This window comes from Anabas testudineus, chromosome 1, assembly GCF_900324465.2.
Source record: "Anabas testudineus chromosome 1, fAnaTes1.2, whole genome shotgun sequence".
In the NCBI taxonomy this organism is placed as follows: Eukaryota; Metazoa; Chordata; class Actinopteri; order Anabantiformes; family Anabantidae; genus Anabas; species Anabas testudineus.
The window spans coordinates 15,287,464-15,313,682 of NC_046610.1; the positions used below are offsets into that span (position 1 = coordinate 15,287,464).

A 26,219-nucleotide genomic window follows, 5' to 3' on the forward strand; every position below is an offset into this window, starting at 1 on the left:
ACATTTTCATCACTGCAAAAACCAGAAACATAATGCTGGACCTTGTCATCAAGCTGTCACGATTTGGCCGTTGTCAAAGTCGCTCAGATCTTTATGATTGCTCGCATTTTTCCTGCGTCCAACACATCAACTTCAAAAACTGTCTGTTCACCTGCCATTTAATATAGTCCACCCCTTGACAAATGTCATTGTAACAAAACAATAAATATCATTCACTTGTTAGTTGTTTAATGTTGTGGCTTATCAGTGTAGGGGACTTTTTCTAGAAAATATTGCTGTTTTTGTGTAAAGTCTCTGTAGTAGTTTCTACCATTCATTTTCCATAGTACATAGGCATTAGCACATCTTCAGTGTTCTCTCCACTTGACTTGCCTTTCCCTCCCTGTGCCTCCCCCTCAGCGTCACATACAGTGCACTGCAGTGGTGGAAATCATACTAATCTGGAGTGATTTAACTTACCCAGTCAAATCATCACCATGCATGTCTTTGTCAAGTTCTTCTCATGCTGGATGAAAACAACAATGAAACGTGGTATTGGCGTTACTAAAACTTTATTTTGGAGTTGATCAATTTGCATCCACACTATCTGAATTGGACCTAGATTACTTTTTTGCACACAGGCTGGGGAATGTTGAACTAGTTAGTATGTCTGAAGTCTGACCACATGTGGAGGCAGGAACTTGCAGTTATAGAGAGAGGTGATCTGCATATTTGATTGAGACGGGGATGATGGTGCACATGTAAGAAATGGAACTGGTGGTGTTAACATAAAATTCGCTCTTAAATTACATGTTATTTGCAGACTTAAGCAAGTATAAACTCACTTTGACCCAACTTCCACAGACAAAAAGGTAGAGAAATAAAACAGATCAACAGTAATAGTAAACATTTGTTTTAAAATCTTTCTGACTTTACATGAATGGACAGGTTTTCATAAATTCAGTACGTGTTCAATCCCATTTCTCTATGTTAGTGATTTCACATGATGTTAACAAAATAAAACCAGATTATCTGAGTAACTACTTTAAGACATGTCCAGTACAAGACATGCATAATTTAAACAATTGCTCTTAACTTGATTGAGGTAATGCTGCAGTTCAGACGGATGCCAGCTTTAACAATCTGATCGAATTTAAATGATTTGAATTTGAATAAATGGTCTAGAAATCAAGGTGATAATAAAGAAGCGAACTTATTCTGGCTTCTGATGTCAGCATCAGTCCGTGATATCTGTGAGTATCAGGTCAAAGAGCAGCTGGAGGACGAGGAACAGGAAGGGAGGGAGGAAGGAAGAAAGACAGAATGGTAGAGGAAAGGGGGACAAAGGGAATTAGTGCCAGCTCCACACTGGAAGACAAAAGGAGAAACACAGTTGTGAGTGTTGCATGAGAGGTTGGACAGATGTTAGCTCTTAGTGCTGAGGTTTCCACTGTCTCCCTCTAACTGTTTCAGCTGAAGGCTTTCCGGTGCTGAGACAGTGTGCTGCCACTGCTGTGTTTGTTTCTATTGTTGACGTAACTTTGGTATAATCAATAACAGACGACAGGCTACAGGGACTTTACTACCATATGCCCACCATCCTGTTCTAATACAATAACAAAGTGCACACACACACACACACACGCACACACACACACACACACACGCACAGTACCCACAGTAAATACATGTAAGGTAGTTCATAGGTAAGCACACACTGACAGTACACTGACACAAACAAAGCAACATATCTCCAACATAAACTCCCAGACTGAAAATCTAAGACTTTAATTAAAAGGAAAATAGAAAACCAATTACAAACCTTCAAAATCAGAAATAATCCCTTCCAAGTGTGGATTGACTCCAGAATCAGACATCTTTTCACTATAGAAATATCGCCTTGCCACTTTTCAGTGTCTCCCTGCTAATTCTGCACTACTTCCAAAATAGGTTCAATAAAAAAAAACTAGTCTAAAGCTACAACTCTCTTAAAGGAACAATTTCTTTTCTCTGACTTCCCACTAACTTTTCTATATCGCTGCTGCATTCAGGCTTCAGAAGGAGCGTAAAGACAAGCCTCCTCCCTTCTCCCTCCCTCCATGTAGCTACCCCCCCCTTTCTCGCTCATGTCCTGTGTGAGCGTGTGCATTTCCCCTGCCCCCATCACACTCACACATAGACGCGCAAGTAGTCTATGTGTGTCTATGTAGTTCATGTAGACAGCAGACCTTGTCATAGCCTTTTTCAGCCAAAGTGGCTCTCAGGTCTCATTTTCTCATTCAGCTTCTGAGCAGCGCTAAGAGTCAAAGTGGACAACATGTCACCCAGTCACTTTAATCAAGTTAACTTGCAATCACACAGGATCCCCAGGCCCTTCACAAGGGCTACTTTCTCTGTGGCATAGCTAAAGCGGGACTACAGTCAAAGTGAGAGTTTCACTTTGGAGTAAGCACCCTCTGCAAACTGACTGGCATGTTAATTAAAGTGTAGCTGCTTCTGTAGGAGCTGGTTTGCTGTGAAAGAAAACCTTAAAGACTTTCTGGAGAAAGTTGACATCATGGCGCCTCTGAGTTGGTCCGTGCACCCCCGACCCTGCCTTCTGTGACACTGTGATATCAGGGAAGAATATGGGAACATGAGCTTGGTGGATACATCTGATCAAGTCGTCTAGCGCTGCTGCACTTCTTTTTGGGGGGAACCTCGATGACAAGCTGGCTTTTTGATGCGGTGGGTATGATTACGCTACTCGTCCTTGAAGCTGTCGGTGCCAATTTAGAAGCTGTTCTTTGGCGCTACAGAAAAACACTGTTGAGAAAGTGTTGATAAAATAAGCTAATGACAACATATCAAAGTTGACCTTGTATTTACTTAACCACTTCCTTGACCGCCTGTGGGATGTGCTACAGTGTTTTATCCATGAATCTACCAGAGGAACAGAGCAATAGTGATGCTATAATTACCGATTGCTCATGAGTAAGTGGCTTTCCAACTTCCTTCGTCTGTGACCCTGCATCATTTTTGCCGTTTCAATATTAATGGTAAACTGAATGTACAGGCAGGTCACCAATCAATCCTCAAGCGTAATCAAAAACTAAACAAGGTTCGCAGGAAGCTGGGATTTCCACTTTTAGATAACAAAGAGATACTATCAGGATTTTGCAAATTACAAACAGTTTTATGCCGAGTGAAAAGCCAAAAGCCGCAAAACAGTGTCTGGCACTTTTATAGGCTGCAAGTAATAAGGAAATCCATTTGAATGAAAAGCTCTATTTTAAGGGGCAGTAATAGGATGCCAAGCCGATCCTGTGGCCCCTAACCCTAACACCTGAGAGGTTGATGGTAACACAGAACGACGCTGTGTGTTTAATTGTTCCGTCTGGTTATTTCTGCTACAAAGGTGTCTCAGGATAAAGAACAGAGTGTGGCATGTACGACGTACACACAGTGTCCTGTGTACTGATTCAGGATACAGAACGAATCGCTCAGGATCTTTGTTGGTGTAGAAAATGTCCCCAGAGGAAAGTGTTGTCATATATTGTGCAATTAACCATCTTGTAAGAAAGCACAGTACATGCATCATACATCCTGACAGCTGTGTAGGGGCTCTTGTAGTAAAGGAGTGTGTTTCTGTAACATGCATGTATGTTTATGACTAACGTGCACCATGACATGCATGTAAAAAAAGAATCTGCATGTCAATTAGTGTTCTTCCACTGCGTATTGCACATAGTCTAAACCTCTACTGTATGGTGTATGGCCCCTTTCTGCCCATGCAGACCCAAATGAGCTGCACCGTAAACCGTTTCCCACAATTCTTTGTAGTAATGTACTGCAGCAATGCAAAAAAGGCACATGCACGACGTGTGTGAAATACACACCTCCCTCAGCCAGTGTGTATTTATCTAAACATGGACATGGCTGTGGGGGGAAAAGCTGAGCGACAGAATGAGGGAAAGTTCCAAAACAACATCTGGAGAAGCGAGTGTGTGTGTGCCCAGTAAGTGATGCTATGTGAATACGTGCCCCTGCATACATGTGCTCATGTGGTTGCTCGACTGTGACTGTGGCTTCGGCTGTGTTTGTGTGTCTGTGTGTCTCAGTGTCCCTGAAATAGCACTGTAAACACAGAGGCTTTAGCACATAGAAGGATAAATCGCCCTAACCAACAGCACCCACATCTCTGTGGTGCTCAGCGACACTGCAGTTGTGCTTGTTGTGCACCTTGTTGAGATCAGTAGGTGTGTTTGTGGAAGTGTTTAATCTACTTATAGTGTTGTTTTCCAAGTGATCTAATGTGTGGATCAGTTTCGTTGTCCGATTTAACGATTCATTCCTAATTTGTATTTGTGCAGTTTGTTATTAGCTTCCCATATATTGCACCAACAATTAAATCATGTTGCTTTCTATGTTAATGTGTTTCTGCTGGAGACATTTATTATGTACCTGAGATCTCAGGCTCTGTTGTTTGATCCGTTTGAGATCAACAGGAAACAACATCAATTATTAGCAGGAAGTTGCTTAGTGTTATTTCTATGTACCCGCAAAGGCTAATGTGTGCTGTCTTACGTGTTTAGCCAAATGACACCTTTAACCTTCATGTCCAAGAAGCATGACAAAATAACTTGTTTGAACGCTAGCGGAATACATTCACTTACTGTAGCAGAAACTAAATAACATGCTGTCACTGCAGAAATATGGTGCAATTAAACATGGTAGTGAAACCGCTGCACAAATGCAGAGGAAAGGGGAAAGTACAAACAACAGGAGATTTCAAGTAAGAGCGAGACTAGAGGAAGTGGAGAGGTAGACAGAGTTCATTCAAAGTAGGTGACCATAGCACATAAAGCCTTGCTCCATCCCAGATCATACACTGCCACTACTCCCATACTATATGCGTGTTTTATTAATATGATGGTTCTATTGGAAGAGCGAGTATCCTTGAGTCTTTCATAGTAAGCTTTTAAATTGGCCAAGAAGCTGTGTAGACAATTTATACTGGCAGCAACAGGACTGCAGTGGTTTCAGACTTGGATGTTACTGCGTGTGCAAGGAATTGTTCTGCTGAGCACAAATTGCATTTGTAACATGGAGCTTGTGAATCTGTGAGGTCTCGGTGCAAGCAAACAACTATCACACCACGTTCGGTTGTTGACGAATTGCACGCCGCCAGATATATTTGTCACTGTGAAGATTAGAGGTTTCACATTTGGTTTCCTGTCGGGAATGTGACAGATGACAAATGTAAAGATGATGTTTTTAATTCTGTACATGCTGGCACCTATCTATACTATAAGTTAATGCTGTCATGGAAAGGATGTATTTATGGTGCCACATCCTGCAATCTGGGTGCAAAACAAGCATGTCACTAAATGCCAACGAAGACAAAATAGCAAATGTCACTCATCTAAATAATTTTATGCAAGGTAATAAGATGATCTTCATTGCTACTCTAGTCCAAACTAACTAACGCAATAATTATCCCCTTGCTGCAAAAGTAACACTTTGAGTATCGGCATGCATCAGCTCAGCTTCTATATTTACATTTTGACATTAAGTGATTTCCTCTTTGCGCTCAGCAGACCAGAGGTTGAACTGCTTGTAAACAATCACCTGAAAAAGCTTTCACTAAGGAGTTCATCTGTCTGTGCTATATCACCCTCGACTCAACCCGTGTTTCCATCATGTTGAATAATGTCACCTGTCAGAAATCCTCCCTGAGGGTGACTGAAGGTGGAGCTTCCCAGTCCGTTTCCTGTACTCCCTGCGCTGGCTGTTTTCACGGCTCCCTCACTTATCATTACTAAATAATAATCTGGAAAACAATATGAGGTGCTAGGAGGGCACTGGGAGGAGAACTGCAGGGCGTTCACTCATAGAGGATATCCTGTACACTTCTTTTATGGAACACGGTGAGCTGAGCGCTTTCCACGATTTACTTCAGCTCAGGGTTCATGTGCGTGTTAGGATGAGGGTATACAAGGGTCTGGGTGTATACGTGAGCACCTCTGAAGCTGCCGATTGATGTGAATGAACTGTGTGAAGACTTGGAATGGGACACAGAAGTTACAGGAGGAGGAAGAGACTACATAAGACAAATATTGGCCTTTAATATAAAGAAACAAAATGAGTTCTGCTAGTATGTGAAGTTAGGACACAGGCGGAAACTCAGTATGGGTCCTGGTCTTCAATCAACATATTTCCCTCAGGGAGTGTATCAATAGATCATTTAAAAGTAATGTCAAAAAGGGTTGTAACTGTGCTTTTTGCAATCCTAACTACTGATCACTGACTTTGTCATTGTGGTGCTAAACAGTAAGCACAAACGCTGCATTTAGTGTCATCTCAACAGACAGGACACTGCTTGTATCACTGTTTAATTGGCAGCACATAAAGCAACACGACACAACTACGTCTCCCATTTGCGGTCTGAATTCTTTGTTTTCCTTTCTCTTTGTTGTGTTTTAACATCAATTACAGCAACGTCAATGTGGTGACCATACGGAGCAGCCGCGGCAGACGACGTGTCACATTGAACCTTTTAGTCCCGAAAAGGCGAGAAAGACGACCATGATGGAGGTGTTTCAGTTAAAAAAGACATCACAGCCTCATCTCCTGTCAAAAGAAAAGTACCAGGGCAACACGGGGCGGGTGGGCTGTAGTCATGACAACATGCCCCAACAGAATGCAGCACCAGTTGCAAACCAGGAAGTAGTTCAGCCCATGCAATACTTCCTCAATTAAGAGGACTGAGGTTAGAAGTGGCTCCTGACAACTGACAACATGTCCTCACCCCCACTCGAGTCAGCATTCGCTAAATTCCTCCACCTCCCTTTGAAATCTCCTCCATCTGCAAAATATGAATCATCCACATGGCACATTTCACAGGAGATGGGGAAATGGTGGCGGCGTGAAGGAGGACAAAATGACACTACAACACTGCCACCAAGTGGTAATAACAATAGATGTGCGGCACGTCTGTGTGCATCATTTGCCTGGCTGAAGTCAGACACCTTATTAACGGTCGAATTAAAGGCTAATTTGCTGAGTGTCACTCAGCTTGATGTCTAACCTTAATCACTGTAAGCTGCTAGATTAGTCAGACTGAACACATATGGGCCTGAACAGAAGTTCCACCGAGTCTCCATTAGCACTAAACAAACCACACATTCAAATCAGCAAAATTTAATTAAAAGAAACAATAAAATTAGCCTCAACTAAAGCACCACACGGGCAGGACGGTATGTGAACTCTAGCGCTGCTGCATCGAAAACTCTGCTGTCTGTCACAAATGCAAATGACTCTGTTGTCACTTAAAATAAATTGAAGTCCGTCAGAATAGAGCTGACAGCTAGAATCGTCCAAGTCCAATCATGCGATGATGGCATAAAGATTTAACTTTAGCTGCCCATCCGCTGATGGATGGTGGTGTACAGTATGTGAATCAGCTGTAAATCAGTACCCAACCCCAGTCAGCCAATTATAGCAGAGCAGCCACTTTGCACTGGAAGATTATGTTTTCTCATTGTAGGAAGTCGTCGTTGACAACTTGTCACATGAGGTTTAGTCACTGTTCCTTCTAAAAAACGGTAGCTTTAGTCAGAAAGTGTGTGTGTGTGTGTGTGTATTTCACAGTTTGCTTAGTGGTTGCTGTTCATTCAATCAGAATTCACAAGAACTGCCTGCTGGGCAACTCTCTTCATCAGTCCGAAGCTCAGACAACATCTAAGAATCGGAGAGGTGACGTTGACATGTACGCACTTACAGGCTGACAGAGATCTCTAAACGCCTGCTTCCACAACTGACCACGCAAAGCAAACACAGCCAGGGTGGCTTCAAGCCGCCTGCTGCCACCGAGAATAACTCGCTTTGTGTAGCAGTGCAACAAAGGAAAGGAAAAAATAAAAGCCTCTCTCCTGAGGAAAGATTCCTCGCTGTTAAAGTACCAAACAAGTTGGAAAAAAGCCACAACTTACCGGCTATTCTGTCTCGCTCCATAACTCAACAGCCACCTCAAATAGCCACATGTAACCTCTCCTTTTTCACTCCTCTCCTTCCTTCCCTCCCTTTTTTCTGCAGTGGAGACTTCCCCTTTCTCCTGACTTAGTCACCCTGTCCCCCTCTCTTAACCCTCCCTCTCTCCTCCCTCCTTTTCTTCTCTCTGTCTCCCTCGCTCGTACTTCCTCCAAGTTTTAATGTGTTCAGTCTGTCAAGATAACAAATGAACGAAGCAGACGTCCGCAGCCATGTGCGAGTCATATGGAGTCCCTCTCACTTGCTTTCTTTGTTTTCTCTCTCATAACTCTCTCTTTCTCCTCTACACACATATGATGCAGTTCTTTATCCCAGAAACATATAATCTAACACTTGTGGTTTCCTGTTTTCACCATTTTCTTTTCCTAATATCATTCCCTCATTATTAAAAGTAGGCATTGTTTAATTTACCACCTTCCAAAGCTCCTCATCTAAATTTAAAAAAACTTATTACAGGAGAAATAAAGATTACTCACAGCAGCTAATAATCACCGTTACATGATCCTAGACAACTTGACCTCCTGCTCATCATGTAAAACTTGACTTGACACTCACAGTCACAGTCTGAATGCGCAATCATCAGTCTGTTGCGCAAAACCGGATTTAACACCCAAAAACACTAACACACACGCGTCATGTTTACTCTCTGACCCTCAACTTGCAGCTCTAAAAGGTCAAGGGCCACTTAGCAAACTTAGAAAGTCTAAAGACAATACAACAAATGCACACATCGTCTCTCACACGCCCATCTTTGTTTTTGTGTCAGAGAGAGAAGGAGAAGAAACAGATCAGCAGTTCACTTCCTCTTCCTCTTTCCTTAAGGAGACATCACTTCTCAACCCCTCACCTCCAGATTTACATACAACACTAACTTACATATGACCTATAACACACTGGGTGTCCCACACACACATACGTGTACTTGTAGCCAGAAGACAGAAACAAACACAGATTAAGCCAGTGTTCAGACAAAGCATGGCGACATGGCCGGTGCTTCTCCAAACACGCACTGATGACAAACGCCTCTCCCTGTCTGACCAAACCTGATGGAGGGAGACACGAGACTATACACTAAGATGCCCAAATGTTTGATTCTGGTTTGCCTGTGTGTATTTTAGTTCAATAAAGAACCTTTATATTATTTCACATTTTACAAAACAGAACATGCTGCACATACAATACATGCATGATTGACAGAGAATACAATTCACTATCTTGGTCTCTCTCGCACACGCATGCAATCCCCATTCCCCCTGCAGTCCTGGGGCCTTCTCTGACATTTATACACATCTAATATCCTCCACATAGAGAAACGAGGATAAGCAGTGCAGAGGTGGCACATTAGGGATGTACGTGTAAATGCACAGTGTGAATTTAGGCACATTCAGCTCCAGTAAGGTTTGAGCTAGGAGGACCTGGCTTCAAATGAGCTCATTCCACTTGTCTGGTCACTCCGCTCTGTGCATGTGATGGCCTCTTCTGCTATTTATTAGCAAATATGAATCGATATGCAGACTGTGATCAAAGTTCTGATCAACGTAAAGCAGAAATCTGGGAAAGACTAGAGATATCAGACCTTCGGTGATGCTGGATACTTACGGAAAGCCGGATGCTGATGTGTGGATTTAAAAATAGAGACATGTCTGTTTTGGCCGCTGTGCTTGTGCATTGTTGATTCACCCTCATATGCATCATTCAAAAACACATGGTGCGACATACACATAAACACGCACACGACTGAGGAGTGTTTGTGCAAACATGGAGCTCAGCTACTGTTGTACGATGTCTTTAAAACTCACACACGTACCCATACTCACACCTATACAGCCCCAATGACAGTCCACCCTGCAATGTGCTCCTCCTGTGGGCTTGTGAACAAGGAGCAGTGACCCGGGCTGAAACAGCGGCCTGCTCACCCACACCCCCACATACACGCAGGCGTATTCATGAAAACCTTTTTCTGTGTGTGCATAAAGCCTTTATTAAATTATTATTCATTGCCCTAATCATCTCACATACTGTAACCCACTTTAGGGAGGCAAAGTCATTCACGTGTTCCTGCATTCCAGCATTAGCTAAAGTGACACTGACCTTTGAGATTTATTTATTTAAATAGTTTTCATTAATCAGCAAGAGGAGAAATGAAACACAAAGAGTTCATAGCCTCAGCGCAGCTCATACAGACGAGCTTGTTTTGAGAATGATGTTGGTTTTGCAGCAACATATTAATCCACTGAGTAAGCATGAAAGATTTGACCGACCGCAATTGTTTAAGAATGCTTGAAATGTAGATTCAAAGCTGCTACATGTCCTTATAATAAACGAGGTCTGTTGTTTCTTTTTCTTTTTTTTTTGAGGAAATACCTACTTATAAAATCAGTACATGGATTTTCACTACTTTTTTTCCAAACACTTTATTTCAAACATTCCCTGGTGCAACGTTCCACTTCATTGCAGGCTACAGTAAGTGAGGTCGTTATTTTAAAATTCAGATACAAGGAAGACAGACGGAGAGGTCCTCCCTCACTCATACCTTTCATCACCCCCTCTCTCTATTAGCTCAGCCTGCTGGCGAGATACAGCCAGAGCCTTTCACCGCACGCACACACACACACACACACACACACACACACACACACACACACACACACACACACACACACACACACACACAATGTACATGAGCATTCATATACACATACAAACTCAGAAGGTTATCTAAGCAGATTCCTCTCACATGACAGCACTTACTCGAAATTCTACACGCAGTATCTCTCTTTCTTTGATTTACATGCATAGAACTAACGTGTAGCCTATATTTTCACCCGACAAGGCAGATGGTCATGAGGCGCAGATGGACACGTGCGCTTGTTCACTCATGCAAGACAAACCTAAACACACACAGACACAACCCCACTAAAAAAAAAAACGCACAGTGTGTTAAACATTGATTAAGAGTGGATGGTGAGGCTTGTGGTGCACATTAATGTAAGCTGTCCCTTCAGAGCATGACCTATGGACAAACGCGTGACTCAAACATGCTAAATTTAGTTATATAACAGTCGAGGCAAAAACTTCACCACCATGCCATAGAACACTAAAGGGATGCCTGCAGGGTAGCGGTGCACAATGAAGGAGAAAGAACAGTGGGAAGAGGAGAAAGGATAAAAGGCAAAGAGGAAGAGTGAGCAAGGGGGAAGTAGTGAAAGAGGTAAATGGAGGGGAAGAAGAATGGAAACAAGGTGAGGGGGGAGAGGAGAGAGAGAGAGAGAGAGAGGAGCAGGAGCTGCTCGTGCCTGCTTTAGGGGTGAAAAACACATGTAAAAGGGGTCAGCGTGCACATACACATGCATCCGCACGCTACATTTTCATCTTGTACATGGAAGAATACCCCACTTGCATACCACGAATAACACTGTAATGCATGTAACAGATTTTATGTGATCCTTAACTGGCACATACTATGTTAGATAACTCAGCTACAGTGTGTTTTTAATATTTTTATGGAGCTGTGATGTTGCCTACCATGTAGCTCGTCTTAACATGGAAGCTCCATTCATGCTGTAACTAATAAGGCGACAGTATACAAGTGGCTTGAAGAACACAGACATGCATCCATGAACACAGAGATACATGCAACATGTAAGAATTCACAAAACCAATGTAATTCTCCTAATGCCGACACACAGACGTGGACAACTACAGAACCTTCTTCCAAACACAACAACAGAGTTTCAAAAGTCTCATCTGCACATAGGAGATAGTAGAGAGCGAAAAGAGAGAACAGTGCGATGTGCTGCTGCTAGCCACAGTCTGATGACATCACCAGAGCGCTACGCGGCACTCATCTTCCCCCTGCCTTGTCTCCATCATACCCACACACATGCAGAGAGAGAGAGAGGGTTGCTGTCCTCCTTATTTGTATCCCCTGCTGCTGCCGCTGCTGCTGCTCCAGCCTACACATCCAACCTGGGGCATGTACAGGAACGACACAACTCTTCACATCACTCATCTACGCAAGCCAAATTTAGAACCAGATGCAATGTTCTCATGCAAACCATGAGCAAATACATTTTTTTGTAAACGGAGATCTCCCTTCGCTCGACCTAAAAGGATTTCAGTTTTCAAAACGTGACGTTATATTTTAAATCTGGAATTCATTTGTGACCAGTCATCGTCTTAAACGTGATGTACTATCCTGAATAATCCCGGGAGTTATTCAGACACGGTCAGACTGTAAATACACATTATTACAGCAATTAGGAAATAACAAGGTCTGACTCTATCTCTATTTTCCAGTCACACTTCCCACTGTGGCATGATGGCAGCCACATGGGCCCACAAACAAATTCCCACTGAATCTGACAAAGCGCATGGAAGAGACGCAGAAGAGCTGTTCTGTCACTGTAATCAGCATAAACTCAGTGACTTGATGTGCTTTACTTTATTTTACATTGAATAGATAAGTTCAAAACAAACGCACTTCAGGTGGGTGATTTGTCACTCAGTTTTCCTCCCATTCACCGATGTGGTATGTCCGTGCTAGGCTGCAGACTAAGAACTGCTGACCTACTGGGTTAAGTGCACCGAGTGAGCCTGGATTCAATAAAATGTATGAGTGACTGTCTGAGAATTGTACACATCATTTATATGCAATATACAAATCCTTGTCAGGAAACCCCCTTAGGGATTCCGGTGTGTTCATTTGACCTTTATAGCTTTCCAAACTACTTAAAAATGTTATTGGCACAGAAATAAATACATAAATAGGGAAATAAATAAATACTTGGTATAACTCAAAAGCTACGTCCACTTTCAATCATCTTCCTGTGGTCATTCATCATTCCCATAACGAAACACAATGCATTGTAATCACATAATACACTGAATGTCCTCCACAGACACGAGCAGCAGCTTACCTTTCTCATTGGCCACATGCAGGGGAAGTCCACTTGTCAAGCTGCAGTCTTGGACCTACTGGGGCGGCGGGACCGCCAACTTCCAAGCCTTCCAAATCCAGCAGTGAATGGCAAGCCTCCCACTTTTCCTGCTGCAACAGCAACCTGCTCACCACCACCCTGGCCTTGTCCAGTAAACACACCACATATCATCATCACTCCTCAAGAAGAATTCTTCTGAGACTGTGGATTGCTCCTTGGTTTTCAGGCTTCAGTCCTCGTCGTTCACTTCAGAACATTTCTGGATGGCCTACATCATTATCCACTTCTATAATAAAGGCTAAAGTCTGAGGTGCTCAGAGGACCTAGCACTCCCCTGTTTCTTGTGTGTGTGCTCATCAAAATATTATCATTCCCCTGATCCACATATGTGTTTTTGAAGTTGAATAGCATACAGACATTAATCCTATCCTGGGAACACTGTGTAGTATCTGTGCCTTTTCTCTCAGTCTCGTCATCCTGTCCTGTTCCTCTTCCCTTCTAAAAGCCGGGCTTTGACTGATGCAGTTTTTCATTCTCATCTGTGTCAGTGAAGAAAGTCAGCACAAGGTCTAATGATCTTTATATGCAAATGCTCCCGACCTCCACTTAGGGCTCCAGGATGAGGATCCAGGGTTCACAGCTTTGAAGAAGTTGATAGTCACGAGTTTTTTAGATGTCCTCTAGTTCATTAGTTGAACATACTCTGATTCCAACTGAGCAGCATAATATCTGAAGTCTCACAATGTCGCTTCGCGTTATGAAGGTTCTGATGTTGAACCTTTGTTGAAACTGTTTCAGCATAATCTTGCAGAATTAAAAAGAGACGGGGGTACTTTATCTTACACAGCGCACAAACACACTTTATAGAAACTGAACTGAAGCATTAAAAACTTTGTTGAATGTTTATCAGTCTGAAACAACAATAATGCCAGGACAGACTGTCGTATTGTACAGTAGTCAAAGTGGGTTTGGTCTGTTTACTTTGTCAGCTAACACTCCAAATCTGTGTTTCTCCTAAATACACGACCTTGACAGAGGTACTCAACAAGGCCTGAACCAACCGCCTCCTTCAGTATGGATCCTATGACTTCCTTAGAACCTCTGGACATATTCCACATTGATGACGATCACTGAATGAAGATGTGAGAGATACATGAAAACATATGGAAAAATCTGTTAAGAGTTCTCTGTACTAGAGTCAACTGCCAGCAAAACAACACTCATGTTTACAATTACTATTATAATATTATATCACCACATTTCTACCACTGAATATGTTTCACAGCTTAAAAACAGTCAAACCTCATCGCAAAAGCCTTTACTAAAGTTAACTTCCATTCAATGCAATAAACCAATCATCAGTGAGAACCAGATAAAAGCATGAGAAGAACCAATACATGACCCTGACATGTATGACATAAAAAAGGACACACACACACACACACACACAGGCATACTCACACACTTAGTCCAGTCAAATCTAGTTCACAGAAAACCCCATCCCTTCAAGCTATAACTCACAAATGCTCCTCTCTTCCAGTTCTCTGACAATTTAAATCCCACTTTCAGGTCATCTGGACTGTTGGAGGCTGTAAAAGTGCTAGAGGAGCAGTCTGCATGTCTGTCCGTCCCAGCATGGCTGTGGTTACACTGCCGGCTATTTCCTTCTCACCATAAGGTAATCATTAGACGTGAGAGAGAGAGAACTGGCAGTGAGCCATGTAAAATGGGATATCCTAATAGTTCCACATCCCTTGTAAGAGGAAGGCAGTAGTAATTGTATCAATTATTAAATCTGTGGACATGACGTGGATATAACAAATTGAGCAGAAGCCATTGTGGAAGTCCCGGCACCTTTCATCCATCTTGCAGGATTGTTCTAAGAACTAAATTTGTGGTTCAAACTGTCTTCAGTGGTCAAAGAGTCACTGAAGACAGAATAAAAGGAGCCTGAAATATTGCCTTCACAAATCAAATATTAGATTTGTTGAGCTGGAACAATAACAGTCTGTCACCAGTTGTCTGCAGATCATATTATACCTCACTGTGCTTTGCCTGGTTGAAATCTACATTGTTAAAATGAGAACTGGCTAATTGGGTAAAGGTAACCATGAATGGAAGATGGATGAGAGCAGGAAATCTACGTGATTTGACTGATTATCACAAGGCACAGAGACCAGTCACATCTGCCCCAGGGCCTGCTGCTTTCACCTCGATCTCTGCACGTTTGCCTGAAGTGATGGAGGGATGATGGAAAGCAAAAGGAGGGAGAAAGAGAAGAGAGTTCCTGTGGTTCTCTGTGGCTTCAGACCTCTGTAATCAGCATGCCAAGCTCCTGATGTCTAAATCCACAACTCGGACCCAGACAGTCTCTTAGTCACACATACACATATATGTGCAGACACATGTGCATGCAGACACACAGAGAGCAAGCTCCTGACACATGAGCCCTTTGGCAACTTGTGTTCATGTGGATTTTGGCAAAGGCAAACGTTGCAATAATGCAAAATGACTGTGAGTGAATTGCATACTGTATTTACTCAGTATTAGACTGAACCATTAGGCTATGAGCATGTATAATTCATTAGCATCTGAGTTTTCTAATAAGCTGATTAAATTTCTTCTAAGATTTCAAAATCTTGGTAGCCCAGAAGAAAATACCAGTGTTGTTAATGAAGAGTTTTCAAGTCAGATTTTTTGGATAAGGATGATTTAAATGTGCTAAAAGACTGTGACCCTGACAAAAGCTGGACATTTTCCAATCGAAAAACGAATTGATCAGTGCTCCCTAGTGGACAAAAGATGTAATGAAGGTATATTATGATAAACGTGGGAGCGACATTTAGCCAAAACTTGGCAATAAACATATATAATTGTTAAATCTGTCTTCTGACGGACTAAAGGAAACTTTGCGAGCTGAACAAACGTAAGAGGGAAACGCAAAGAGGCCAAGAAAAAAGATTAGTTTCTGGAAAAACAGTCGCTGTCTGCTGCATCTGTTATGTTTGATTAATTTGTGGAGTTGTAAAAGTACGAGTGGTTTCAATGTAATGGCTTGAAGAGAAAAGCTGTACACATCATTAGCTCTCCTTTCTTAACAGGAAAACCAGGCCTCGCAAAAAACAAAGCAACACGATGCTCTCATTGTGATCAGCCCATAATTTACTAATGGCATCTGTTAGAAACATCAGGTATTTCTTTAATGAGCAAACTGCTAAATCACTCACGACTGGCTGGCTGCTCATCACGATAAGCAGCAGTGACATGGCCTGTTTTCATCCTTATGTTATTCATGGGGGGGAGGCTTTGTTAAGATTAAACGTCATCATCGACCATGCCTATTTATAGCCCAACTCTGACACAGTGGCAGATGATGTCACACTTGCCTTTGTGTGCATGTGCACATACATGGGACTATTCGCCATTGAGAGGGGTCTACTTCATGTACGCGTGCATTGTTGAAGCATGGGTCAGCCTTTCAGAGCCCAAAGCTATGTTTAATCAGGTAGGAAATGCAGCTGTGAAGAGAGATAAACAGGGAGATAAAACCATGAGAGACAGTGCAAAAACCATGTGTCACTTCCTGCAGTGGGAGGGAAAGGATTATACTAATAGCTGAGGGAAAGTTTATCTAAGCGGAAAAAAGTTCAGACCTTTCAGTATGAGAAACCCCTGATGAACAACCGGTATCTACGACAGCCCACAGGAGCTAAGACAGTGAGCTTTTGTACTTCTCACGAAAGAAGACTGATAAAGGTAGTCCAATAATCATAGGGGCTTATAAGAAGAAGTCTTAATGTGTCAAGGATTATATGAACCTGAGAGCTTGGAGGCTTGACTCTTAGGCAGCGAATTAAAAAGACACTCAACATAGCAAAGTCTCCAAAGACAGCTTTATTATGACAGGGAGTAGCAGTGAATGTGGTGACGGTCCGAGCCAATATATGACTCAGACTGAAGGGAATCTAGCTCCACTGTCACTGAAGAGCCATTGTTAAGTAGAAATAAAGAGTTGTATTGACTTCCTTCATCTGCTGGTTCTCTAAGGGGCCTGGTGTGGTGTGGTTTAGTGGGAGGAAGGATGACTTGATAGATGCAGCAGGTTCAAGTGTCACAGCATTTTTAAGAAACCACTTAGACCCAACAGAGCTGTAAACAGCCCCCCCCCCCCCCAAAGTCATCCAGGCATGACAGTGCATAGGGCGAATGAATGACCGTGCTGATCTCTGACCAGTTTGACCTCGGCCTTGTTTTGTTTTAAGGTAGGATCGACATTATGAAAGTGGCTTATTGTAATGAGAAGTACATCTAAGTTTAGCACTGTAGCGTGTGGGTTATACAGTGTACATGTCACCCACTGTGTCTAATCCAGCTGACTAAATCCTGGCCATCACCCCCACTGGGATGCGCTGAGATGTTGACTCATTGTAATAATTTGTCATTTACTTGTCAGATGGGCAGAGATGAGAATGTCTCCCCAGGACATCCCGCATGTGGTAGTCAGCCTGTGTGCTATACACTATTTAACATGAGAACTTATTTTGAACATGTTGCTGGTTTTATTAATAAAAAAAAATGTTTATATAGGACCATATGAATTAGAATGATTTGCCCCCACTTCTGTCCGCGTCCACAAGTCAACATCAAAAATAGTGCGTTGAGGTTTTATTTACTCTACTATCAAAGTTGAAAAGTCTACATAACCAGCCCGCAGCAAATGTCCACCACAAAGGAGTCTATTCAAGCTGAGGACAAGTCTGTTTTCAAAAGTGAACCAACCACGAGCACATATAGCACAGCTCACTGGGACCTTTCATGCGTAGGAAGGTGGAAAGAAAAAAGACTGGAGTTAAAAACAGTGCTTTTACTCCACTGGGTCTCCGTGTTCATTCAGGGTCACATTACATCAAACTACAGAACAACATGGGCACTTCTAGTTCATTAAGCCCAACGAGCTCCGGGTCTCTCAGGAATTTTCTAACAGTGAACAAACATATTTTGTTGGTCATCTAGAAAGTGGCAACACAACGCTCACGCTTGGAGAGTCAAATTGAGCACAGGTGACTTGATTAAGCGCTCAAAGAGCTTTTAAGCTGATTGATTTTGATTGAGCTATTTTAAATTAATTCATAATAGTATGGTATTAAATTCAAATACAGGCTGCAGTGGGACATGAAATACGGAAACTGAAAATGATCGTATCATATTCAGATCCCCTTCACTTTTTTTTATTTTGCTATGCCACAGCTTGACACAATAATCACACTGGCAAAAGGAATGAGACTCTTTGAAATAACAGTTGAAATTTAACACAGGTGCCTCGCGTTTCTATTGGTAGTTGCTGAGATATTTCTACACCTTGATTGGAGTCCACCTGTGGTGAATTACATGAATTGGACATTACTTAGAGTGGCGCACACCTCTCTACTGAACGCATGCTGTATCAGAAACCAATAGCCATGGGGTCAAAGGAAGTGTTTGTTGCAAGACACATATGCACTTTGTCATTATGGGATAAAGAATGCAATGGATCTGAATACTTTTTAATTGCAGTATACAGTCCCCTGTACAAATTCACACATAACACTCTGAGACAGCCCGCACAAAGGAAGGACATTATTTTACAACTGCTAATTGGGATCTCTCTCAGTTCAGCCAAGAAATGCTCCAGCCTGGCAGATAATTACCTGACACTTTAGGGTCAGGATGCTGTAAAAAAAAAAAAACAGAATTAAATAAAAACTGCTGCAGCCTCTAAGAACTTGGAGCTGCCTGCTCTTACAGATTGTCTTTGCTTAGAGAGAGATACGAATGCCAGACACCATAATAATCTAATAAGACCTCAGAGTTAAAATACTCATTGATAGACAGAGGCTTCTCCAGCTTCTCCTCAATGGTACTTTGACATCCGAGTTTTCTTTGTTTTCTGGAGGAAAAACTATGACAAAACACCTGAAACATGTTATCACATACCTAAAGTGACAAACTCCACAGCAGTCCTGACCACCTACTAAGCTACAGAGCCATCACTGGCTAAAGACAACAGCGGACAGGCTGAGGGTGTTCATATGCTAGTAGTGTCAGCGCAGGTGTATGTGTGAGGATCTCCAGAGAGAGAAGCTGACAGTTAGTGATAAGACCCTTCAAACAGGCCAGTCTCTCCCTGCTAAGTATCAGCTTTCCCACATTTCACATTCTTGAAATGAGAGACTAGAGATGCTTGGACCTCAGTACAAGAGCGAGACAAAAAGTGTCTTCAAGCTCTAAATGTGTGTTTAATGTGTCCGGTGTTCAACTAAAGTCTCAGCAGCATCAGCTTGTGCCACACTTCTCTGCCTCTTTAATCCAGAGCACATTATGTTTTCCCCCCAAGAGCCCGTCCTGTTTGATCCTAAATGTTGAGAGAGGAGGGAACGCACAGATGGGTCCTGAGCAGAGGAAGAGACGTGCAACACACACACACACACACACACACACACACTAGAACGTACAGTGCACCATACACACTGAAATCATGAGCAATCAAACATCTAAAATGTTTGTTAAAGCCAAACGCACACACACACACACACACACACACACACACACACACAGCGCTATGGGAGCAGAGCGCTGAAGGGGCCAGTGCATCCACACAGAAGGTCAGATGATGATGATGATGATGCGTCAGCCTTTAATACACAGGGGACCCTGAGGTGCTCCCCTGGGTGCTGTTCACCGAGTCACAAAACAAACTGCCGCGAAACAGCAGAGCGAGAAAAGACTACGTGAAGCAGTTTGACAAGTTAGAAACATTAAAAACAACATTCAGCTTTTAGATTTCACACAGAGACAGAGTTCTCTCAGCTGTTAAATTACATATCCTATATATTTATTAGTGTTGTAGTATTACTTAGACATTATTTTAAAATTTCAACAACAAACATTTAAAAACTCTAAAGTACTTTTGGGGTCTGGGTCCAGTGGAGGACACATGTTAGAGTTGATGTGATATCTGAGAATATAAACTAGGAGGCTGTGATATGTTGTAAACAGTATTAAAGAGATGCTACAATTCAAATGTTCTACCTGTATTTTGTGTCTTCTTCATGCTCTGGGTTTGCTGGTGGTCCTCTTGACTCTGTGGTCAGTAAGAGCAGCGCGTCGCCCCCCCGGAGAGGAAAGGCTGTCCGTCTTACGCACCGAGGTGGTCCAAAAGCTGGAGTCGACTGTGCCTGGTCTCGGTTTCTCCTGCACTTGCTCCTGTTCTCGTGCAGCTCGCCCTCGGTGCCTGCACACAGTTCCTCTCTGAGCTCTGTGACGGTCAGATTTCAGAGTGATGCTGAGATTCTGCACGACCATCATAAAGAAACGTGAGCGCACGAGTGGGGGCGGGAGAGGAGCTCCGGTGACGCGCCCCTTCTCTTGGATTGGAAACTGCTTGTGTTTGTGGGATCTTCGCGACAGCTCTTACTCCTAATTGTTACTGATTCACACTGTTGACCAGCCTCAGAGCTGTACTGAAGTAAAATAGATGTGAGGGACAGATCAGTGGAACAAACGAGCCGTGATGCCATTCACCATGATCTCCCAGGCTGCATCAGTCAGATATTTTACATTGAACATGTGTATTGGGAATAATTGCTGACAGATAACTATTAATTACTCAACTTCAGTACTTTCTATTGTGACGTTGTGAAATAAATGAACAATCTGACAGACTGTGGAGGGATTGAATGAAGTGGGCCTAAAGAAAAATGATGGAAACTAAAACATGATCAACTTAATAACATAGCTAAGCAGACATGTGTCTCCTGTAGGTGGAGACCTACTGTACTAATGCTGTGGGACCTTTACCATCACTTTGCATTAGACACTAGCATTTCTAATAAGATAAAAACATAATGTTTACTACTGTTTGTGACAACTCTGCACACAGCACTGAAGTGTTTAATAATGATAAAGTTAATCTTTATATAGATCCCAAATGTGCACAGCTGTCATGTGACTATCATGTAATCAGGAACACGTGGTTGAAGCAGTTTGTGGATCATACAGCCTTTTTCTCTTGTGGAAAAAACAGCAGTAACCTCATTAAAAACCTCCTCTCCATATAGTAGCCTACATGAGTGCCCCCATGACATTGATTCTTCTCTGACAGGCAGCTGAGTAACTGCATGTGAAAAAGTAAGAGTCCAGTGTAAAGTGATGCCATGTTTCATGATGGCCATGAGCACTCCATCAGCTGTTGCAGCACAACAACTGTGCAATGATCCTCTCTAGTGGTCACACAGAGGACCGGCAGCGCTCACACGTTCACCTCAAAGAAGGAAATGGATTGTACCAAGTGAACATATATATACAAACAGCACAACATGTGAAGAACAGCGGGGAACTATACATGTCTCATTAGTTCCTGTGTAGTAAGTATGGTGTATTTGATCATATTACCTTTATTATGATCAGTTGTTATAGTTATAATGGAACAGCAAAGCTACCTGGAGTGTAAATATTTCACCAAATCAAAATGACTTATACATTTAAATGTTTGCGTCCATGCTTCACATTACAGTGGACATAATATTAATAATAATAAAGTATAATGCAATATGATGTTGTCTTATCAGGTGGTATTTTTCCTGTGATGTAACACGATTGACAGTTTTAAAAAGATTTTCATTATTTTATTTTGCCATTTGAAAACTCCATGTGTGTCTACATATTACACCATCATAAGACACATGCCAGGCATCCGTTAATGATATATACTATTACTTATATTGTACATGAATAATTTTTTTGCTAAATATATAAAATAAAAAAACAACAACAACAATCAAATAGACAAAAACAGTATCAGTACATTTCAGTATTTTTGACTGAATAAACAACAGTTTCTCAGACAAGACTTGACTGACTGTTCAAAACATCACACATCAACCTTAAAACAATTATTTTTCATCTATTTCAGAAATAATACTTGAGTATCTATACACATGTTGCACCGTTGGCTGGTGCTGTTCATATTTTTGTACATAAATACAGAGGAACGGGAATAAGAGTCAAATGTCTTTATATTTAAATGAGCTATAAGGACGCTCACACCAACATTTACCTCAGCTACCGATTTCAGCCTAGCTGTTTAGAGGCTATAGGAGGTGTGTGGTAGGATGCACATATATTAGCAGAACTACTATACAGTATGAAGCAGTACAGTCTAGCCCACAGAGAGTTTTCAGGAAGTATACACAGCTGCACTGTATTTCATCCAGCTGCAACAATCAGTCTGTCTTTCTTTATTTCCCATGCTAACAAACCCCACCATGCTATTTGTGTCTGTGTTTGACAAATCTACAGACAACATTGATTGGCATTATATTGAAAACTCCATAGAGTTCAGAGCATGTGCTTTCTATTTTAATAACTAAAGTATTAATTGTTCATTCTATTAAATTATTAAAGGGCAAACTCTGTGACACTCTGCGTACTTTCAAACTATTGAATTGTCTTATTATTTGTTCATTCTGAGTCTGTTCTGTACTTTGAAATGCCAGCAGTGTACCTTTCAGTCACTTCCTGCCTTCTACTGAAAGATTTGTTTGTTACCAAGTCGAAGAAACCAAACCACATCTCAAAACAGGCCTGTGGTGATGGTGGCACATTTGTTAGTTGGTAACAAGAACCAATACCTGAATTACGCTGTCCTTGTTTTGTCGAATATTTGCTTGCACAAGAGCCTGAATGTTTCCTCAAATCAAACATTGAGATACTTTCTTGTTATCTTAGGGTAGAATAGCCAGTAGCATTATTGGGCAAGGAAGAAAGGCCATAACATCAGATACAACTGTAAAATGAATATATATTAACGCATATCTGTTATTGACTTTCTAATAACACGATACCAACTATTAAGAACTGAACTGATTTGCAATAAGTATCTTGATCATTACATTTTTTTACTATTGAAACACCTTTATCTCATTTAATAACCCACCCTTTAGCTGTTAAATATGTGGGGCATTTCTCGTTCTTCTTCTGCTTCTAGCACAGTGTTTTACCTGTTGGTAGACAAATATTAGTCTTTGTGAGAGAATCGTATTATTATGATATCAGAAAATTATATTAGAGCACAAGTACATTATAAAACCTTAAAATAGTCTAAGGCTACACCTTACTGGTACATACATATCAGTAAATTGTCTTAATTAATATTAGGAAACACAATATTCCTGACAACAAGATGCATATTTATCTCTCTTTAAAAATTTTCAAGACAGCGGGAAACCACTGCTGAAGTTTTTAGAGTGTGATTACTTTAGTTTAGGAAGATAGAACTGTGCACAGAGTCCTGAACTCACCGTCGAGACGACCATCTTGATTAAGATCATGGCTATAAGCGTACCAGCGACAAAGGTGGCCATCATGAATAACACCGGGGGTGGACACTTCTCATCAGGAATTATTAAAGGCACCTGAGAAGGCACCTGAGAAGGCCCTGGAAAACGAAGAAGAGGTTTAAAACTTAATAGAACAGAGAATCTATGTAGCAAAAAGGTGTTTATGTAACACACAACCTACCAGTGGTGGGGTCTTCAGTATGAGATATTTCTGAAATAAGTAAAACAAAATACTTTTTACATATAGATTCTGCAAAGGTATTAAAATGTAAAAAAATCTATATGTAAAAATACTTTTTACATATAGATTCTGCAAAGGTATTAAAATCCTAAACTAAAATTTACATTATTTTATCTTATTTACAAGATATTCAGACCCTTAATTTAGAGCTTTGTGGAAGCCTATTAAGCCTATTTATTTACCTAATTGCAGCTTCAAATTAGTAACATTCGTACGCTTTCATTTTGAACAGTGTCTCCTTTTCTTTCTGGTGTGTTCTCTGAAGTTCAATCAGATAATGAGGGAATCTCAAAGCTTTAGAAATGCTTTTGTAGCGCTTTCCTGATTCATACATTTTGACAGTTGTATCTCTATCTGTCTACAGACAGTTCCTTGGACTTCACGGTCTGGTTTTTGTTGCATAGTGCAACTTGGGTCAGTTTTCTGCATTAATTTGTCATGAAATGTGATCTGATCTTCACCTAAGTCAAAAGTATTAACAAATATAATGTACCTAAAAAAAAGTCTAATATTTTATATCTTTAGTGAGAACAACCATGAAAACCTCATAGTGCTGGTTGACATGTTTCTTCCACAATATGCAGTGCACTTTTTATTCCAGATGTAGTGTTGTGTGTTTTTTTTTAAATAATTCAATCTTAATTCAATACTGGTGTGAACTGTCATTGTGCTCTTTAGCAAACTTCAGGCGTGCAGTAAAGTTTTTTTTAGTAAACAGTGGCTTCCGTGTCCTGCCATAGACACTCTGCTAGTTCAATGTTTTATCTACTGTAGATGCGTGAACACAGATGTTAGCCAGTTACTGTGTTGCTTCCAAATCTTTCGTTGTCACCTTGGGTTGTTTCTTTACCTAATTGATGAGTGTTTGTTGTGCTCTTGAGGTCATTTTGACCGCCCACTTCTTGGTAGAGTAGCCACAGTCCCAAAATGTTTCTATTTGCAGATTGTTTGTCTAACTTATGTATATTATCAATTCTTGATCATAGATCCTGTCAAAGCTCCATTTGGTGAGGCATGGTTTACATAAGCATTTTCTTCTTGTGCAGAGCAAATTCAAAAAGATAGTGTTTTTTGTCAGTCACAATAGCTGTAGTCCACACCTCCACTCCAAATAGCTTTTTTGAAGTCATTATTTACAGGGTTAACATACTTTTTTAACCATGACAACATTATGGTTGTTCTCAATAAAGACATGAAATATTCAAATTTTTGTGTTATTACTTTAGGCACATTATATTAATACTCTTGACTTAGATGAAGATCAGATCAGATTTTATAACAAATTAATAGAAATATCTTAAAATTCTAAAAGGTTAACATACTTTTACTTCTTGTCATTGTACAAAAGTGTGTGTTTTTGCAATTCAGTTTGCTATAGTTGGATAGCAAAGCTTGTGATACTGAAAATATTATTATAAACCCACCATATGTTTTTTACATAAAGCCTCAATCTGTCAGTATCTGTTTTTGTATTCCTCAATGAAATATACAGGAAGACTACTTAGAAATTGATAACTTGTAAACACTTGGGAAACTCTCCATTAATGTGTGTTTCTACCATAAAGAAGAAAAGAAGAAAGAAAAGAAAAACATACCTCTCACAACAAGTATGTAGATGTTGCATTTCATGTCTAAGTTCAACCGGTTTTTATAGACACAGCTGTAGACACCTGAGTCATCCAGGGTCAGATTGCTGATGGTGATAGTGTGGTTCTTCAGAGACCCTTCTTTCTGAACCCTATTTTTGTATCTTGGTCGTGGGGTGATTTGTTCAGGTTCGGGGTCCTGGTGATAGTAAAGCACCTCTTCCTTTTCCCTCAAAGAATGATACAGATACATCCCAACAAAACCGTCAATGCTGCCCGGGCATCCTGCAGAGGAACACTCCAAGGAAACGTCCTCACCGGTCACTCGACACAATGCAATGTCCTCTGTCATGAAAGAGACAAACCATTTGATTAGAGAGTCTAAATATATTGATACGACATCAATCTATTTTATTTTAACACTGCATTTACTAGACATTAATTTGACATACAATAATTGTGGAGTCTTAATCAGATCTAGTAAACTACTTTAAATGATTTAATGATTATTAACATGTGAAGCATACATTGTTTTAGCTACAGGACATTTTGTTAAAAAGAAAAATAAATTGATGTACCTGCATTGACGTGAAGACAGAGCAACAATATGAACCAACAGAGCAGCAGCATGTTGCAGCCGTGACTGTGGTTGTTTCTCATATAATATAAAACAGATGGTGTGAAAAAAACAAGCAGGGCTTCCTGTACTGTTTGATGTTGGCTAGTGGTATGTGCCAGACAGAAAGTTAGACTTTAGTCATATCCTTATGGTTACTGTGGTACTTAACTACACACATGTTTACCTGAAAAATGTGTGTGTGAAACGGATTAAAATGACACATCATGATACCCTTGTGATATGAAGACATATTGAGATTATTTAGTTGTCTATAACAATCACACTTTATATAGAGAGCTATGGGGCAAGGGTAACATCTAGTGAGGCTTAAACAAATAATAAATAAATTAATTGAAAAAAATCAATATACACTGGTACGTGAACCTTTTAGTATTTTCTGGATTAATTTATCATAAAACATGATCTGATCTTCATCTAAGTCAAGTC

The 26,219-nt window shown here is 41.0% G+C and overlaps 2 protein-coding genes across 3 annotated transcripts in view; both read right to left on the minus strand.

Moving 5' to 3' along the window:
• Positions 1-8,050, minus strand: part of sept9b (septin 9b) — a 49,395-nt gene extending 41,345 nt beyond the window's left edge. Inside the window, exon 1 of one of the 2 annotated variants that reach the window (XM_026360677.1) lies at positions 7,953-8,050. In XM_026360677.1, coding sequence (XP_026216462.1) covers positions 7,953-7,974 — 22 coding nt within the window. In that variant the 5' untranslated portion in view covers positions 7,975-8,050. Of the gene's footprint in view, positions 1-1,801; positions 2,013-7,952 lie in introns of those variants that run through there. The other variant, XM_026360676.1, reaches the window with a different exon arrangement.
• Positions 8,051-22,066: 14,016 nt separating this feature from the next.
• LOC113162518 lies at positions 22,067-25,791 on the minus strand. Its single transcript, XM_026360688.1, has 5 exons — positions 25,732-25,791; positions 25,163-25,498; positions 23,508-23,537; positions 23,288-23,424; positions 22,067-22,987 (listed from the first exon to the last, which is right to left on the minus strand). The coding sequence occupies exons 1-5, from the start codon at positions 25,781-25,783 to the stop codon at positions 22,934-22,936; spliced, it is 609 nt and encodes a 202-aa protein (XP_026216473.1). The 5' UTR covers positions 25,784-25,791; the 3' UTR covers positions 22,067-22,933.
• Between the last annotated feature and the right edge of the window lie 428 nt (positions 25,792-26,219).

Bases quoted from the DNA above. Each gene is read 5' to 3' on its own strand.
- LOC113162518 (XM_026360688.1), bottom strand. From the start codon at position 25,783: ATGCTGCTGCTCTGTTGGTTCATATTGTTGCTCTGTCTTCACGTCAAT. The intron at 23,538-25,162 runs GTATGTTTTTCT...TACTTATTTCAG, and splicing joins CTACATACTTGTTGTGAGAG to AAATATCTCATACTGAAGAC. The intron at 22,988-23,287 runs GTGAGTTCAGGA...GTCTACCAACAG, and splicing joins TCAAGATGGTCGTCTCGACG to GTAAAACACTGTGCTAGAAG.